Source organism: Hemiscyllium ocellatum, chromosome 8 (assembly GCF_020745735.1).
Source record: "Hemiscyllium ocellatum isolate sHemOce1 chromosome 8, sHemOce1.pat.X.cur, whole genome shotgun sequence".
NCBI classification, from domain to species: domain Eukaryota; kingdom Metazoa; phylum Chordata; class Chondrichthyes; order Orectolobiformes; family Hemiscylliidae; genus Hemiscyllium; species Hemiscyllium ocellatum.
Genome location: NC_083408.1, coordinates 53,107,154 through 53,124,060, shown reverse-complemented (window position 1 = coordinate 53,124,060; position 16,907 = coordinate 53,107,154). Strand labels below are relative to the sequence as shown.

Genomic DNA, 16,907 nt, shown 5'->3' with positions numbered 1-16,907 from the left:
TAACAAAGAATGATTTGCTGTCCAATTCCTTACTTGAGAATTGTATTGATACAGTTGGGAATTCAGTCTATGTTAGCAAAATTAATTTGCTTAAAAAATTATTGGCAATTTCCGCAGACAGATCATGTCCATGAGATCAGCATTTTTATGACCCTAATGTAGAACTTGTTTAGGTATAACGTCACACCATTTAATTTGAAGAAATGCCTACAGGTTATTCATCCATGTGATTACTAGGTTAGTAATACAAGACGCAATCTATCGGAACAATCATAGCTGGGAAAATCATTCTAAGCATTTAGAATTCCAACAGAGCATTAAAACAAGTGGATTAGTAATATACAGAGGAACCTCCATTATCCGAAAGACACAGGTGGGGAGTATTTTGTTCGGTGAATCAAATATCAGGTAATAGAGGTTCCTCTGTACTTGGTAAAAAGTGAGTTTGCTAAGGCCAACGCCAGTTATTTAAGGCTATTATAGGACAGAGTCAAGCAGTGCCTCCAGAAGTCAAAGTTCAGGCAATAACAACCTGGCCTGTATCCAAGATGAAAATGGAATCTAGTATATAAGTCATGTAAAAGTTGATCTCATGTAAATGTCGACCCCTTATTTTTTGGCCAAAAGCTCTTGTATTTTCCATATAATTTCACGTAAAAGTCGACCCTACTATATCACATTATAAACGTCTTACACAGGAAACTGTACATTCCCATTAACCCACTTAAACGAAAGCGCATTCATTCACTCATACCAGTAACTTTACTCATCATTCTTAATTTACTATATTGCATCTTCATTCATAACTCTACTTAGCCCACTTGGTTTACTACAGCACATTTTGATTCATTGATTCATTCATTCATACCTGTACTAAGTCTATCAGTACTTGAATTCACTACACATCCAAAAGTTACTATTGGTAACAAGTTAATCATTTTAATTCTGCCATTATATCTGAATAAAAGTGAGTTATATTAGCTACATATATGACAAATGAGGCTCATTACATATGAGAGTAAAGGAGGGAAACTGAAGAATTTGGCGGGAAAGTTCAAGACGCTTATACATTCAGAATTTAATAAACAGTTCATTTGTTTTTAATATATTTTTATTGAAAAATATATTTATTACAAATCAATACAATTCAAAACAATACAAAGAAAACACCAAAAACAAGTAAAAAAACCCAAATCGCCCTCGTACAAATGTTTAAACATGTACAGAAAACAATTACATAAAAACTCCAACTACTTAACTAAATAAATAATAATCAACAATAAACTAATAAATAATAATAATTCAGCTCAGCTAAACAAAACACTCGCTCTCAAATATAGAGAGCATTAGTTTTCATACATTTGCAGTTCCCCCTCTCTGGACATTGGACTCGTAAAGCACAATCGTAATGGCTACATAAAAGCCTTTATTAGTGTGGCAGACAAAACTGTGTTCAGGTATCCAAAAAGGGCCACCATGTCTTACAGAAATTTTCAGCCTTGTGGTGAACCATACTTGTGAGAAGATCCAAGGGAATATGCTCCATAATAACATGCTGCCAACCCGACAGGCCTAGGGGATTTTCGGACACCCAACCTAACAGGGTATTCTTTCTTGCACAGAAAGTGAGGATGTTGAAAAGTTTTTTCTTACGTGCATCTACAGGGAACACACCGGACAGGCCAAGAGGAGAGATCAGGTCCTTCTCAACCCTTACACTCAAAATCCCCTCCACTGCACCCCCACAGCGCTCCAGTATGTTTGAAGCCTACTATAGGACCAGAGACAAATGGGTAAGAGTGCCTGTATCAACACTGCACTTGGGACACGTTGAAGATATCCCTAGTTTAAATTTTGACAAATGATCTGGAGCCAAGTGGACCCTGTGGAGAATCTTCAGCTGTAAAGCATGGGTCTTGTTGCAAATTGATATCTTTCTTGTGTTATCCCAAATATCTTCCCATGACTCTGAGGATATCTCAACGCCTAGCTCTCTCCCACACCCTGCAGAGTCGATCAAACTCCATGCTAACTGATCAAAGAACTTCACTGAAACTCCCTCAAATAAATCACCCACGCAAGACACATCCCTAGCTGCCCAATGTTTGAATCCTGAATCTATCATCCCCAGTTGAAAACACTGCACAGCAACTATAGGTGTACGAGAAGATGTTTTGCCAATATTGCCTTCCCTCTGCTGAATTGCCCTCCATGCTTTAACAGTATTGATAACTACTGGGTTATGACAATATTCCCTAACTGTCCTCATTTTGTCCAAAAACAGCAAGCTAGTAAAAAGGGGCACCCTGCCCGAGAGGTTTCGATATTTAACTATATTGAAAAGGGCTCCCCACAAGCAAACTCACTCACTTAAGATAAAGCAAGCTTAGTTGGTCATTTTTAAATGTCTGGGAGATCCACTCCCCTCCAATCTGTGAGGCAATTGCAGTTTAGCTAATTTAACGAGGGACTGCTTACGATGCCAAACAAAAGAGCTGAACCAACCATTCAGTCTTTTGGACGTTTGTTTATCGAAAATCAATATTGGGGAGCATCCATATAGGATACAACAATATGTGGAGACTATTCATCTTAATAAGCGCTGTACAATTTAACCATGAGACTGGAAGCACCTCCCACCTTTAAAGGTCTGGTTTGATTTTGTCGAATAATTGAACAAAATTAGCTTTGAACAACTGATCAAGAACTGGAGTGATGAATGTAGCCAAACACACAAAACCCGCCTGTGACCACTTAAATGAGAAATCGATATTTGCCCTCAAGACCCTAGCACCTTTGTAAGACCACCTATAGGCATAGCCTCTGATTTTGCAAAATTAATCTTGTACCCCGCAAGCGTGCCAAACGTGCTGATGCATTGTAGCAGGTGAGGCCCGAAAACTGCTGGATTTGACCAAAAAAAAAGACATTGTCTCCTCACAACAAAACATGTAATTTTGACCCCACCTCTGGAGCCGATATGTTAAGGATCCCTAGGAATAGCCTCTGCCAATGGTTCAATCACCAACGTAAAAAGCAATGGTGAAAGGGGACAGCTCTGCCAGCTGCCTCTAAATCTGTTAAAATTGCTTGATCGCACCCCATTGGTGATGACCACTGTGAGGGGGCCACTGTAGAGAACCTTTACCTATCTTATGAAGGCTTTGCCCAAGCCAAACTGCTTCAGAGAATAAAAAAGATACAGCTACTCAACTCGGTCAAATGCCTTCTCTGCAAATAGAGAAATCACCAATCCCTGTATTGACATGCCCAAATTACATTAAGCAGCCTCCTAACATTGCTGGAGGATCTGTGGCCCTTTGTGAAGCCTGTTTAGTCCTCTTTAACAATAGAAGGAAACAGTCTCCAGCCATAACACATGAGTCTTAGAGAGGATTTTGAAGTCCACATTTAAGAGTAAAATGAGCCTGTACAAAGTACAGTCCTCCGGTACCTTTCCTTTCTTAAGGATAGGTGAAATATTGGTCTCTCCTAGAGATGGCGAGAGACGATCATGATTATATGAGTCAATAAACATGTTAACTATCGGCCTGACAATACGTTTAAAAATTCCTTATAGAATTCACTGGGAAGTCCATCAGGACCGAGTTTCTTTCCACTGTGATGCTTATTCACAGCCTCATGCACCTCTTGCTCTGATAAGGGACATTGAGAAAAGTCTCTTATTTGGAGGGTCACATCCAGGAGCTCCAGATCCTTGAAAAAGGACTGACTTGGCCCACCACTCCTCACAACCCTCAGATTGGTATGACTTTTGAGTAAAATCTTTGGAATGCTGCATTAACCTTTTTGAAATCATATGTTAGGTTCTGCAACCCTTCCCTAATCAGCGTAATGGCTCGATGGGTGCTCCTGTTCACTGAGATATGCTAGGTACTTGCCTGGCTTGTCAACATGCTCATATAACCTTTGCTTTGTGAAAGTAAGCTCCTTCTTTGTTGTCTGCGTGAGCACGGAATTCAATGCAGATCACAGCGGCGTAATCCTCTGTAGCTTGACCTTCTCGGCTGCCTTCAACCGTCCTTTGAGGAGACGTTGCTGTTCGCCATTCTGCTGCTTCCTATTGGCAGAGCAGGAAATAACTAACCCCCTGTTTCCTAAAGGACAGACAGGCTATTAACCGAGCCTGAGTCAATGTCTCAAAATGCCAGAAATTCCCTAGAGAAGTACTCCACAAACATATTATGCTTAAGGATAAAGGAATCCATTTGCCTGTCCCTCGGGCCCACTGTAACAACCTTAATATTAACCAACGGGTACATTGGAGCGTGATGGGAGATGGTAAAATTACCAATCGTACAAGATGCCACCAAGTCCAGGGTTGCCATGGGGGTCAGAAAAAAAAGTCAATCCTGGTGTGGCATCTACATGGATTGGAAAAAAATGTAAAATCCCTGCCAGTAGGATGGAGACACTTACAGACATTCACCAACCCTAACTCCACATGCAGATCCACTAACTGTTTCATTTGTACAGAGGACATCAGGGTGCCTCTGGACAACCTGTCTACAGTGGGATTATTGAGTCAATTAAAATATCCCTCTATAATGATACGCCAGGACTCGAGACTGATCAACTTAGAGAATGCAGCTACCAGAAATTTGAGGGGATAGGCTGGAAGGCAATAAACATTTAAAACACCGTCTTCATTCCTGCTTATTAGAGCTTTGAGAATTATAACCCTCCCATGTGTGTCTTTAGCACACTCTAGTAACTTAAATGGGAGATTCCTCTGAACCAATATAGCCACTCCCCTACTTCTGTTATTAAATGATGAAAAGTAAACCCGATCAAAGCCATTCTGCTCTAATTTCAAATTCTCCCTATCATCCAAGTGTGTGTCCTGTAACAAAGCAATATCCACATTTTCCTTTCTAAGACTCAAAAGTACCTTCTTCCTCTTAGTTGGTAAGTGACTCCCCTGGATATTCCAGGTACACCATTTAATCACGTCCTTAGCCGGAACCTTCTGAAGTAACATTTAAATTCCAGAGAGGAGGAACCCAAACCACAAATCGCTGAGCCTTAGTGTCGCAAGATCCATCGAACATTAAAAACTGCATAGCTAAAACCACTACATCTGACAAACCTACAAAGCTATCAAAGATTATATACAACAAAAACCAAAAAACAAACCAACATATAAAAGCGCCAACAGCGCTGAAAAGGGGAACTCGCCCCCTGCCCAAAGGGGGCAACTACACATCCTAAAACTCAACTTCCCATCCCGCTATCAATACTGAAAAAACAAAGACTACCCAAACAACACTACTATTTGTACATACTAAATTGTTCAGAATAAGTTAATTTATCCAAAACATCTCTTGCCTTCTCCCACGTGTTAAAGAGATGTACAAATCCATCTAAGGTAATTTACAGCACCACCGGATACCTCGGATTACTGGATCCCAAGCTCCTTCAGTCTTCTCTTGATGCTGTCATAGGATTTTCTTTTCTGGAACACCACCGCTCAGACGTCCTGGAAGAACATGATCCCAGAGCCCTAGTAAACTAGGGCCTGCAGATTCTTCCCCTGGATTCTGGAAGTTTCCATGATTCTCTCCTTATCTCCATAATGATGAAACCGCACCAAGACAGGATGAGGATGTTGATCCAGACCTCACCACCATGACGTGACCCAGGGAGCCTTTTCTATCTTCAAGCCACTTATCCAGCCTCCAAGTTAAGGAATTTTGGCAACCAGTCGTCAATAAATTCTGCCGGCCATTCACCTTCCTTACCCAGTGGCAGACCGACGATTTGAATATTTTATCTCCTGTCCCTGTTCGAGGTCATCAACTTGGTCAAGCAAATTACGGACCTGCATGTCCAGGGCTTGGATTCTATCCTTGGAGAAACCAGTATCAGCTTCCACTACTGTGACACTGTGTTCTACCTCATCCGTCCTTTTCTCCAGGACTTCCAGCTGCTGTTCATGCTTCTGCAGCATGATAGAGATCAGGGCCAGCTTCTCGTCTATCTGCTTACCCAACATCGCGTGAGATTTCACAAGCGCACTTCACCAGGGCCTAGAAAGAAATCGAGTCAGAGGATCCTGCAGGCTGGGCCGCAGGCCAGGCCTCAGACGCTCCTACTCCTTTCGTCAGCATCCCCGAACGGCAAAACCCAAGTTGATTTTTAACTGTTTCCTGGGATTCCATGAGCTTTCCAGAGTCTTGGGATATCACAGTGGCCAATGTAGGACGGCTTAAAAGTTTGTCCCGCTTTCGCTGCGGTACAGAGCTCTGCAATGCGATCTTCCTAGATCGCCATCTTGGATCCCCCCAAATGTTTCATTTAAGTGTGCCATTATACCAGACCATAACGATGTCGAACTGTGTGATATTGCAGAATTTCAATGAATCTTTGACATGGTAAATTTTCGTACCAGTATGTATAAATAAACTTTATTACCAGTAATTCATTCTTGTTTCTCTTGCTTTTATTCGGTAATTACCTTTACTGTAATTCATTGTGTTTTTCTTTTTTACCTGGGATTAGTTGAGCAATCAAATAGACTTCTGCTAATAATAGGATATTTCGAACTGCAGCATGAATTTCAGCCCCTCAAATAATGCTTGTGTAATAGTCGACCCTATAAATTGAACCTTTAAAAAAAGTCTAGAAAATTCGACTTTTACACGAGAATATACCATACTACTGTTTCTATCAGGAGTTTGTCTCTAACTTTAGTTTAGTGATCACACTATTAATGAATCTATTGAGGAAAATATGAAAATCAAATCAGACAGAATCTTGTCAGTCTTTGAGAGGGCAAAGAATATATTAGTAACTGACCACACTTTGACCATCTCAAACTGTAATAGGCCATTCTACGCTGCTATTGCTTTTAGTGACATGAGAGAATAAACAGGATGGCTTCAAGATGATGGTGGTATGGAATGATAGATTTGTTATTTTGCCAATCCGAACCAGTTTCAAACTAAGTTCAAAGCAGTTAAAAAAGCAGCTTTGTGTCTTGTTTTGCTCTGTGACAATCTGAAGTATTCATAACTAATAACCAAGGTGAAATATTAATGGCTTCTGACCATGCCCACTCATGTTTTTGAGAAATTTGGAATTAAGGATTCAGGATTGGAAGTTTAATGCTATAATAATTTATGCTAAAAATTGTACATGTTACAGGCAATTACCAGCCTTGACAAAATGTCCCAGATTGAATATATTGGAAGAAAGAAGCCACAATCAAAACAGCAAATTACAACGTATGAGACTGTAAGAATACTAAAAATGAAAAGAACCTGGAACTGTATCACTAAAATGCTTGGAACAGTTAAAATTTCAAGTTAAAATATTACAATTCTGCCAAGAAAAAAGTTTATTGGACAACATGATAACAATGAAAGAGAATGTTACATGTAAGGTAAATTAGGCATTAAATATGTAGAATGTTATAAATTGTTAAATTTGGATATCATTTATGACAACATCACAATGGTGCAGAGTTTTCATTTTCTTTGGAGGTGGTGTTAGAATGACGTGGTTCAAAAGATTTTTGTTTCTTGGAACTGCATTTTTAGCTCACAGTAAACAACGATGGGATTTTTTGAAACAAGGTCTGTAGTTCTGTGGAGAGTGTGGTGTGTGCCAAGTATAAAAAGGGAACGTACTTTTTTGTAGCTTAAAGTATGATACCTACTAAATAAAATAAGTTTTAGTCAAGTGCTGTTCTAGAGATCTGTTATACGATGTTATAAAATGTGAAATCATTTGTACCATTTTGTCACCTATTAATTGGAAGTAAACATTTTTCTTTAACAGTTAACAGTTTCCACAAAGAAGATGACACAAGTGATTCAATATGATTCAAAGAACTGCAATAGCGTGTTGTTTCCAGTGAGGTTTCTTTCTTGGTGACATTTCTTCGCTATGTTACTCACTCAAGAATAATTTGGCAATATATGTTTCTTTCTTTTAATGAAGCTCTCCTGCAAAACAAGGTAACTGACTGCTTATATAAGTGAACACTTTCTTTGTGTTTCTGGTCAGCCTGATTGGGAACAAATTGATCCAGAGACAAATAACAAATTTGGGAGACTGTGTGAGAGAGAGAGAGAGGAGATTGTGTGTGTGAGAGAGAGAGAGAGGAGATTGTGTGTGTGAGAGAGAGAGAGAGAGGAGATTGTGTGTGTGAGAGAGAGAGAGAGAGAGGAGATTGTGTGTGTGAGAGAGAGAGAGAGAGAGAGAGGAGATTGTGTGTGTGAGAGAGAGAGAGAGGAGATTGTGAGTGTGAGAGAGAGAGAGAGGAGATTGTGAGTGTGAGAGAGAGAGAGGAGATTGTGAGTGTGAGAGAGAGAGAGAGGAGATTGTGAGTGTGAGTGTGAGTGTGTGTGAGTGAGTGTGAGAGAGAGAGAGAGAGAAAATATGGATGCTAAAATGTCAAGACAACATACATAATTGGAGTTGAAGGAAATATCCTAACCTTTAAAAAGTTCAACAAACTATGCTCACAGAATAGTTACAAACCGAGATTGAAATTAAAATAATTGGCTGTTCAAGCCAAGAAGCAGTGTGGGTATATATTTGACAAACTTACAATGTGATACAAAGTAACTTGCCTTAACGCTGATTCACTCTCTCAAATGAAATGAAGCAAAAACATGAAGCAATAAAACGTTCTGATAAATCATTAGATTGTCACCAAAAAAATGCATGTTTAAAGTTGAAAAAACAGAGAACCTTTTAGTGAATTAATACATTTTTGTTAACCAGGGATCTGAAGGAGTACAAGGCAAGATATATGAAGCTGCATGGACAATCAGACATGACGCCATGCGGCAGAATATTTCCGCATTCTTTTAAGTCCATTATAGTTTTGTTTTGTAGAGGAGGGTGAAAAGGAGACAGAAAGGGTTTAAGGAGAAAGCTCATTTCAGGGAAGGAAAAAGGAAGACATCAGCATTGTTCTTCAATATGGTGTGAGATCAGCAAGTGGCTTTGTCTGAAGAAAGGCACCTAAAGTTTTAGATGCTATCCAGATCTGGAAATGGGTGGATAAGCCAGATTTGTGGCAAATACGATTAAGGTTTTGACATAAGTGTTTGGACATAAGGCTGTAAGAAAGTAATGGGGATGGCCAAGATTAAAGACACTGAGGTTTTGCTGAAAACCTGGGCATCCATGACAGATAAACAGAGTTGCAAGTGCAAAAATATAGATAGAGACAGACAGAGCAAATGGAGTTGGAAGGGATAGACAGTCATAGAATTGATCATAAATATTTAAGTTTTAGAATTTAGAAACCGGCAGCAGTGACAATGTTTTTAAATCAAAATGCTAATTACTGGGGTCTTATTCCCGTAACTTGTTAATCAATACATTTTTGCCACACTAACCAGTTTTTGCACTCTTTCCTAGCTTCACTCGATAATTTACAGCATTTAGAAGGAGAATGCCGTGACCCTTGATTATCTGCAAGTTTCCTTTTCGGTGATTTTCTCTTTTTGTTGAGCCTTTTTCTTAACTTATCTATGAGAAAAATGAAAACAATTTCATAAAGTGAAATCTGGAAAATTTAATACAACACATCATTAATTAATAAATATCTACAACTTCAGCATTTTCCTTTGCTTTAAACCCACTCTTCAGGCAGTGATAATGATTGCATCATTACAGACAGGAGGCATTTTGTTCATGTATTTCAAGTCACTCAGTTGGCAATGAGTTTTGGATTGAAAATAAAAGTTAAACACTTTCAATTCAAGAGTGTAGTGGAATGCAGCTTACTTATTGGAAGGATAGAGCAGATGAAAGTAATGAATCTTAATATCATTCACCAAAAATGGCAGCTGCTCAACTGGCTTATTTGCTGCATGACTGTTTAAGCTTTGGGTAGAATGGACATTTGGAAAAACACTTATTTTCACATTTCTAATCAAGAGGAGGGGGGAGGGGGAAAGGAGCACGCACGCGCGGGGGGCAAAGAGTGCATGGGGGGAAGAGAGTGCGTGAGGGGGGGTTGAGAAGGGGGGAGGGGAGAGAGATGGGGAGGCGAGGGAGAGCGTGAGAGCATGCGAGCAAGAGAGGAGAGCGAGACAGGTGGGATGGGGCGGGGGGGGGGGGGGAAGGAGTGGGGGGGTGGTGATGGGGGATGGGATAGAGTGCAAGAGCAAGCAAGCCGGAGTGGAGAGAGTGAGCGAGATGAGGCAGGAGAGAGATGGAGAGGAGAGAGAGAAAGAAAGAAAGAGAGATGAGGTGAGATAGAAAAAGAGAAGGGGTGGAGAGAGGAAGACTGACGGAAGGAGAAGCAGTGGGGAGAGGGCAACAGAGAGCATGCATGAGTGTGGGAGAGATACCGAACAGGGGAGTGAGAGTGTGCACAAGCATGCATGAGAGTGAGAACAACTGAGCGGGGGGGTTGGAAGGGAGGGAGGGAGGGAGGGAGGGAGGGAGGGAGAGAGAGAGAGAGAGAGAGAGAGATGGGAACTGCAGTTTGGATAAATGCAACGTATTACATTTTAGTAAAACAAACAAGGACAGGATTTATACAATAAAGTAGTGCTTTCGGTAATGTTGCAGAACATATAGACCAAGGGGTTCAGGTTCATAATTCTTTGTGGTTTGCATCACATGTAGGTGGTTAAGAAGACATTTAGCACACTTGTCATCATTGTTCTGACCTTTGAGTACAGGAGTTGGAACGTCATGTTGAGGTTTTTCAGGATGCTGGGGAGTCCTCTTCTGGAGTACGGTGTACAGTTCTGGTCGCCCTGTTAGAAGGAGGATTTAATCAAGCTGGAGAGCATTCAGAAAAAAGGTTTTACCAGGATGCTGCTGGGAGTTATAGGGAGAAGCTGGATAGCTGGTACATTTTTTCCCTGGAACAAAAGGACGTTGAAGAGTGACCTTATGAACCTTTATAAAATCATGATGAGAATAGAGAAGGTGAATGGAAGATGGTGGGGGATTTCAAGATTGGGGGCATATTTATAAGGTGAGAGGAGAAAAATTTACGAAGAACATGAGAGGCTACTTTTTATTGTTACACTGACTCATGTGTAGAATGCACTTCCTGAGGGAGTGGTGGATGTGGATACAGTTACGACGTTTTAAAAAAAGGAAGGTTTGGAGGTATGTGAACCAAATGTAAGTAGGTGGACCAGTTTAGTTTGGGATTATAGTGGACATGGACTGGCTGGCTAAAAGATCTGTTTCCATGCTGTATGACTCTATGCAGCTAAAAGAATAAATACAAGAGCAACTGAACATGGAAACTTACTCCAATAAACCATCCTTCCACAACTGTGACATGGACACAATAGTGGTCTTTCATGGTCCTGGAATTCATGCCCAAAATGGGAACACCACCACAAGGGATGCAATGGTTTACAAGATGGCAGTTCATCATCCTCAAGACAACCACAGATAGGCAATAGAAACAATTTTGCCAGCATCACCATATGGTTTTGAATTTTTAAAATCTTCCTAACACAATACTTTCAAACTTATTTCAAATGATAATAAGCACAACAGCAAACTCAGTGAACATCAATCAGGCTGAATACTATTCTAGAATTAAATGGGATTTCCAAGATATTAGGAGGTTCTCAGCAAACTAATGGACCACTCCCAGACTTTATATTTTGGCTGCCATCCAAAAAAATTGAAATAGAGAAAACTGCTGTCAATAAACCAATATAAATTATAAATTTATTTGTTGCTTCCTTGGATGCAAGCCACTGACTCAGCTTGTGCTTGTCACCCATCTTTTACTACCCCTGTGAATGTGGTAAGCCACCTTTGAGAGGTCTGCAGTCTGTGTGGTTTGGGACACCCACGGTTGTTAGGAAGGAGTTCAAGGATTCTGATCCAGCAATAGTGAAAGCAGGTCTTGATGGGTAACGTTCAGATGACGGCATTCCTATGCATCTGCTACCCTTGTGTTTCCAGATGATAGAAAACACATTTCTGCATTTGCTGTTAAGAGGACCCCTGGTGAGTGTCTGCAGTGCTTAGTTGGTACATATTACAGGCAGTGGGAGTCGATAATGGAGGGAACACAAAGTTTGAAAATGGTAAAAAAAAAAAGAGCTGCCAATCAAATTAATGGTTTTGTCCCAGATCATGTCAAATTTCTCGAGTGTTTTTGGAAGTGCACTTATCCAGATAGGTAGAAAGTATCCCATCACATCCTGACTTGCAAATTGGGAATAAGCTTTGGGAGTTAGGAAACAGAATTCCTAACTTCTGACCTGCCTTTGTAGTATTTATGTAGAAGGTGCAATTCAGTTTCTGATTAATGGTACACTCCAGAATGTTTATAGCGAGAATTCAGCCTCGGTGATAGTTAGATTCGGTTGTTGGAGTCAGTCGTCATCAAGTGCTTGTTTACCATGACTGCAACTTGACACTGATCCACCCAAATCAATGAGTGTAATGCTGGAAAAGCACAGATGGTTAGGCAGTTATCGAGGAGCAGGAGAATCAACGTTTCGGGCACAAGTCCTTCATCGGGAATGAGGCTTCTGGCCGAAAGGGGGGCTGGGGAGAACGTAGTGAGAAGGCAATAGGTAGATGAAGTTGGGGGTGAAGCTGACCAAATGTACTTTTCCAGGACCACACTCTTCGTCTCTGATCTCCAGCATATACAGTCTTCACTTTCACCTGATACACCCAAGCTTGAATGTTGTTCAGATCCTGTTGTTCATGTCCAGTGCTTCACTATGAGGGGTTGGGAATGATGCTGAACACTGAAATCATTCACAAATATTTATACTTTGTTCTTCAAACGGGAAGAACATCAATGATAAAGCATTTGAAGATGTTTAGGGCAGGGACTCTATCCCAAAGAACTCCAGTAGTGATGTCCTGGTGCTGAGATGATTGGAATCATACTTGATGTAAAAGGTAAATAGTTGCAGGTGTAGAGGCTAAACAAGAGAGTTGCCCTGATTTCCATCAACTCCAGACTTTCTTGGGCTCTTAAATATCACACTCAACTAAATGCAACTTTGATGACAAGAGCAGTCACTTTCATTCCAGTCTCTACGGAATTCAACTCCTTTAGTCTACATTAAACCAAAGCCAGGAGGAGGTCAGGAGCAGAGTGGCCCTGGCAAAAACCAAACTGGGCAGCAGTGAGAAATAACCCTTGAAACTACAGCAGTTCAAGAAAGCAGCTCACCAACATCTTCATCTCACCAATAAGGGAAAGCAATAAATACTGGCCCAGTCAGTGACACCCATTTTCTGTCAGTGAAAAAAATTTTTAAGAAGCACAGTCAACAACTTCAATCATTTTGAGAGTTGATTGATAGAGCAGTTACTGGCAATAGTTCTGAAAACTTGTGCTGAAGAATTAGTCACATTCGAGATAGTCTAGTATATGTACAATACTGGCCACTACTTGGCAATGTGGAAAATTTTCCAAGTACATTCTGTCCACAAAAGCAGAACAAATGTCAGAATGTTATTAGAGTTTACAGTCTTTGCAGTATCTAGTTTTTTTAGCCAAGTGAATTGAGTTGGCTAAAGTCTAGCATCTTTGAAATTGGAGACCTCTGGAGAAAGCCAAGAGAGAATATCTAGCAGTTTTGGCTGGCCTTCCCTCATTAAGGAGGGCATAGAATTTGTGCAGCTTCCTTCTCCAGGTGGCTGTTCAATTGTCCTCTAATATCCATAACTGGATCTGACAGTGCTCCAGAGCTTAGATCTAATCTGATGGTTGTGGGACAGCTAAACGCCATCACGTGGAGCTCTTGCTGTTTGTCATACCTACAGCCCTGTTGCAGCTTTACTCTGTTGACAAATCATTCTTATGATATGCTTGGTGCTACTTTTGGCATGTCCTCCTGCATTCTTCATTGAACCAGGATTGATCGTGTTTTGATAGCATTGGTGAGGAAGGATTTGCTGGGTCATAAGATCAGTTTGTGACTGAATAGAATTTTGTTGCTGATGGTCCATAATACTTCATGGATATCCAGTTGAGTTGCTAGATGTGATAAATTCATAGTAAAGCAACAAGAGGAGAAATAGTTTACATTATGACTATACTGTGATCACTTGGATCAGTTATGGGCCATAGACAAATGCATCTGACAGAGAAATCAGCAAGGATGAGGTGAAATTGATTTTTACTTTTTGCTGGTTCCCTGGCCACCAGCGATAGAACAATGTCCTTTAGTGAATGAATGTATTCGACCAGCTGTTGTGATGAGATTGGAGCCCATGTCTCACAGCATTAGCCGGAAGCTTTCGTAAAAATTCATTCACAGGATGTGGGCAACACTGGCTGGGCCAGCGTTAATCGCTAATTCTCAGCTACCTTCCAGAAGATGGTGGTGCAGTGTCTTCTTGAAACACTGTAATCCATTTGGTGTAAGTTTACCCACAAAGCTGTTGAGGGAGTTCCAGGATTATGACCCAGTGACACTGAAGGAACAGCAATATATTTCTAAGTCAGAATAGTGAGTGGGTTGGAGGGGAACTGGAAGAGTGGTATTCCCTTGTCCTTCTAGATGGTCATGGAAGGTATTGTTGGGGATGCCTTGGAGAATTTCTACAGTGTAACTTATAAATGGTAGGCACTGCTGATATTGACCGTTGGAATGACCTTGGGACTAAATGTTTATGGGTGTGCTACCAAATAAGCAGGCTGCTTTGTCCTGGATGGTTTCAAGCTTCTTGAGGTTTTGGACTGCACTCATCCAGACAAGTGGGGAGTATTCCATCAAACTGCTGGCTTGTGCCTTTGTCATTATGATACCACTTCTCCCAGCTTTAAACTAAATGCATATATTTCAAGTTATCTTTGAATGCCATATCAGTCATGAAGATGGCTAATCACAGGATGGTTGTGCCACGATTATGTCATTTAACTAATAATTGAGAGTCTTGGCCAAAACTCCATGAATAAGAACTTTATTGTTACCCCATAGGAATTTAAGAATTTAAAAGATGGCATCAGTAAGTGGTCACATTTGTATAAAACAACACTGAATTAATAATTTTATTTAAAAGAAGGAAACTTACCCACTTGACCCAGTCTGGTTATGATCATTCAATCCTACACTAATGGAATTGGATGTTAACTAGTCTCCGAAGTGGCCCATTAACCACTCTAAAGAATGCCAGCAGTTGAAAATTTAAAAAAAAAGTTGCACTGCTAGTTTCTCAGGACAACAATGGACAATAAATACTGTGTCAGTCACATCCACACTCCAGGAATGAATAAAGAACTAACACCAAGTCAAATCTCTGAATTGTCCTTAGTGAGGACTTTGATACAGCTTGATTTCATTAAGGTGGCAAAATATTTGATGGTCAACAGTCAGTACAGCAATTAGCAATAGAAGGTTATTTCAAAGTTAATATTATTGGAAATATAAACAATTGCACAGTCAATGGATGTGATTACCATTTTGACATTATAAATAAGAAAGAGTGAATCAAAAATAAATCTGCTCAAGAAATTGTATTGCAGGGAACAAATGAGAGATTCTCAAATCAATGCAGCAACATTTAGACAACCATGGCCTAGTTGCTTTAAACAATATTAGCCTCTAATTCATATCATGCAAGTAACTTGGGAAATTATGTCCAATCAAACTGCACAACTAAATGCCTAGAGATGACCTCCAATCTTTAAGCAGATTACTGAAGCACTGCGGCTGCATTTGTTATCCTCTAGTCTTTGCATACAATTATTAAATCAACAAAAAGCAAGCACAGGAAGAGACTATAAATTCTGAATTTTAATCCAATTTCTGTATTAGAGGAAAATAATTAACAGCTTACATAAAATCTGCACTTGCAGAATGAACAGAGACCAGAAATAATTGTTGTCAAGCAACATTTTCATTTTCTGAATTAAAAACAGTGTCTGAGAAACTCAACAGGCTTGGCAGCATGTGTGGACAGAAAAAAAAACAGAGCTAACAGAGTTCAATATGAAACTTGTTGAGAACTGAAGAGAAAAGTGGAAAAGTGAGGGGCATTATACAAGGATGTTGCCAGGTATGGAGGGTTTGAGTTATAAACCAAGGCTGGATAGGCGGAGACATTTTTTCTACTGGAGCAAAGGAGGTTGAGGCGTGACATCAAAGAAGTTTATAAAATCATAAGAACTATAGATAGGGTTAATGGTAGGTGTCTTTTCCTGAGGGGGGCACATTTTTAAGATGAGAGAAGAGAGATGTTTAAAAAAAAAGACATGGGGGCAAATTGTCTCCCCCCCAAGAGGGTGGTTCACATGTGGAATTAACTTCTTGAGGAAGCAGTGGATGTGGGGACAATTACGTGAATAGGAAATGTTGGAAGGGATATGGGCCAGAAGCAGGTAGGTAGGACCAGTTTAGTTTGAGATTATGTTCAGCATGGACAGTTTGAACCAAAGGGTCTGTTTCTATGTTGTATGACTCTGACTGTATAGAAAAAAAAAGTGAGGAGGAAGAAATCAAATGGAAATGTAGGTCAGAAAAACATTAAAAAGAACAGCAAGATTAGAGACCACGGGTTGAGAGGAGGCATGACAAAGAAAATGGAGATGGAGTTCATGGACAGAATCTGTTGAACTCAATGTTGAGTCCTGAACACCTAAACACAAAATGAATGCTGCTCCTCCAGCTGGCTTTGGGCTTCACTGGAACACCACAGCAGGCCTTGGACAGAAATGCAAGCGAGAGAGAGAGAGTAAGATGGCATTTCAATAATTCCAGATTTCTAGCCCTAAATGCCTCTTCTTCACTCAGGACGCCCAACCTCTCTGCATCTCCATCTCTCACTAGGTGAAGTTGAAGGCTCTCTGGTTCTGCCTAAATGGATGAACAGTCACATTTATGACTCCCCTCCTTTCCCTGCATGAGTTTGTTCTCTCATTGAACTGTTTCTCTTTTAAGTTCTCTCATGTCATCCAAATAAAAAAG

The 16,907-nt window shown here is 40.3% G+C and overlaps 1 protein-coding gene across 3 annotated transcripts in view; it reads right to left on the bottom strand.

Moving 5' to 3' along the window:
• The window catches only part of g2e3 (G2/M-phase specific E3 ubiquitin protein ligase), a 79,290-nt gene that overhangs the window by 19,355 nt on the left and 43,028 nt on the right, over positions 1-16,907 (bottom strand). For 2 of the 3 annotated variants that reach the window (XM_060829025.1, XM_060829027.1), the window contains exons 10-11: positions 10,662-10,751; positions 9,378-9,510 (exon numbers count right to left, since the gene is read on the bottom strand). In XM_060829025.1, coding sequence (XP_060685008.1) covers positions 9,378-9,510; positions 10,662-10,751 — 223 coding nt within the window. The remainder of the gene's footprint in view (positions 1-9,377; positions 9,511-10,661; positions 10,752-16,907) is intronic. The other variant, XM_060829026.1, reaches the window with a different exon arrangement.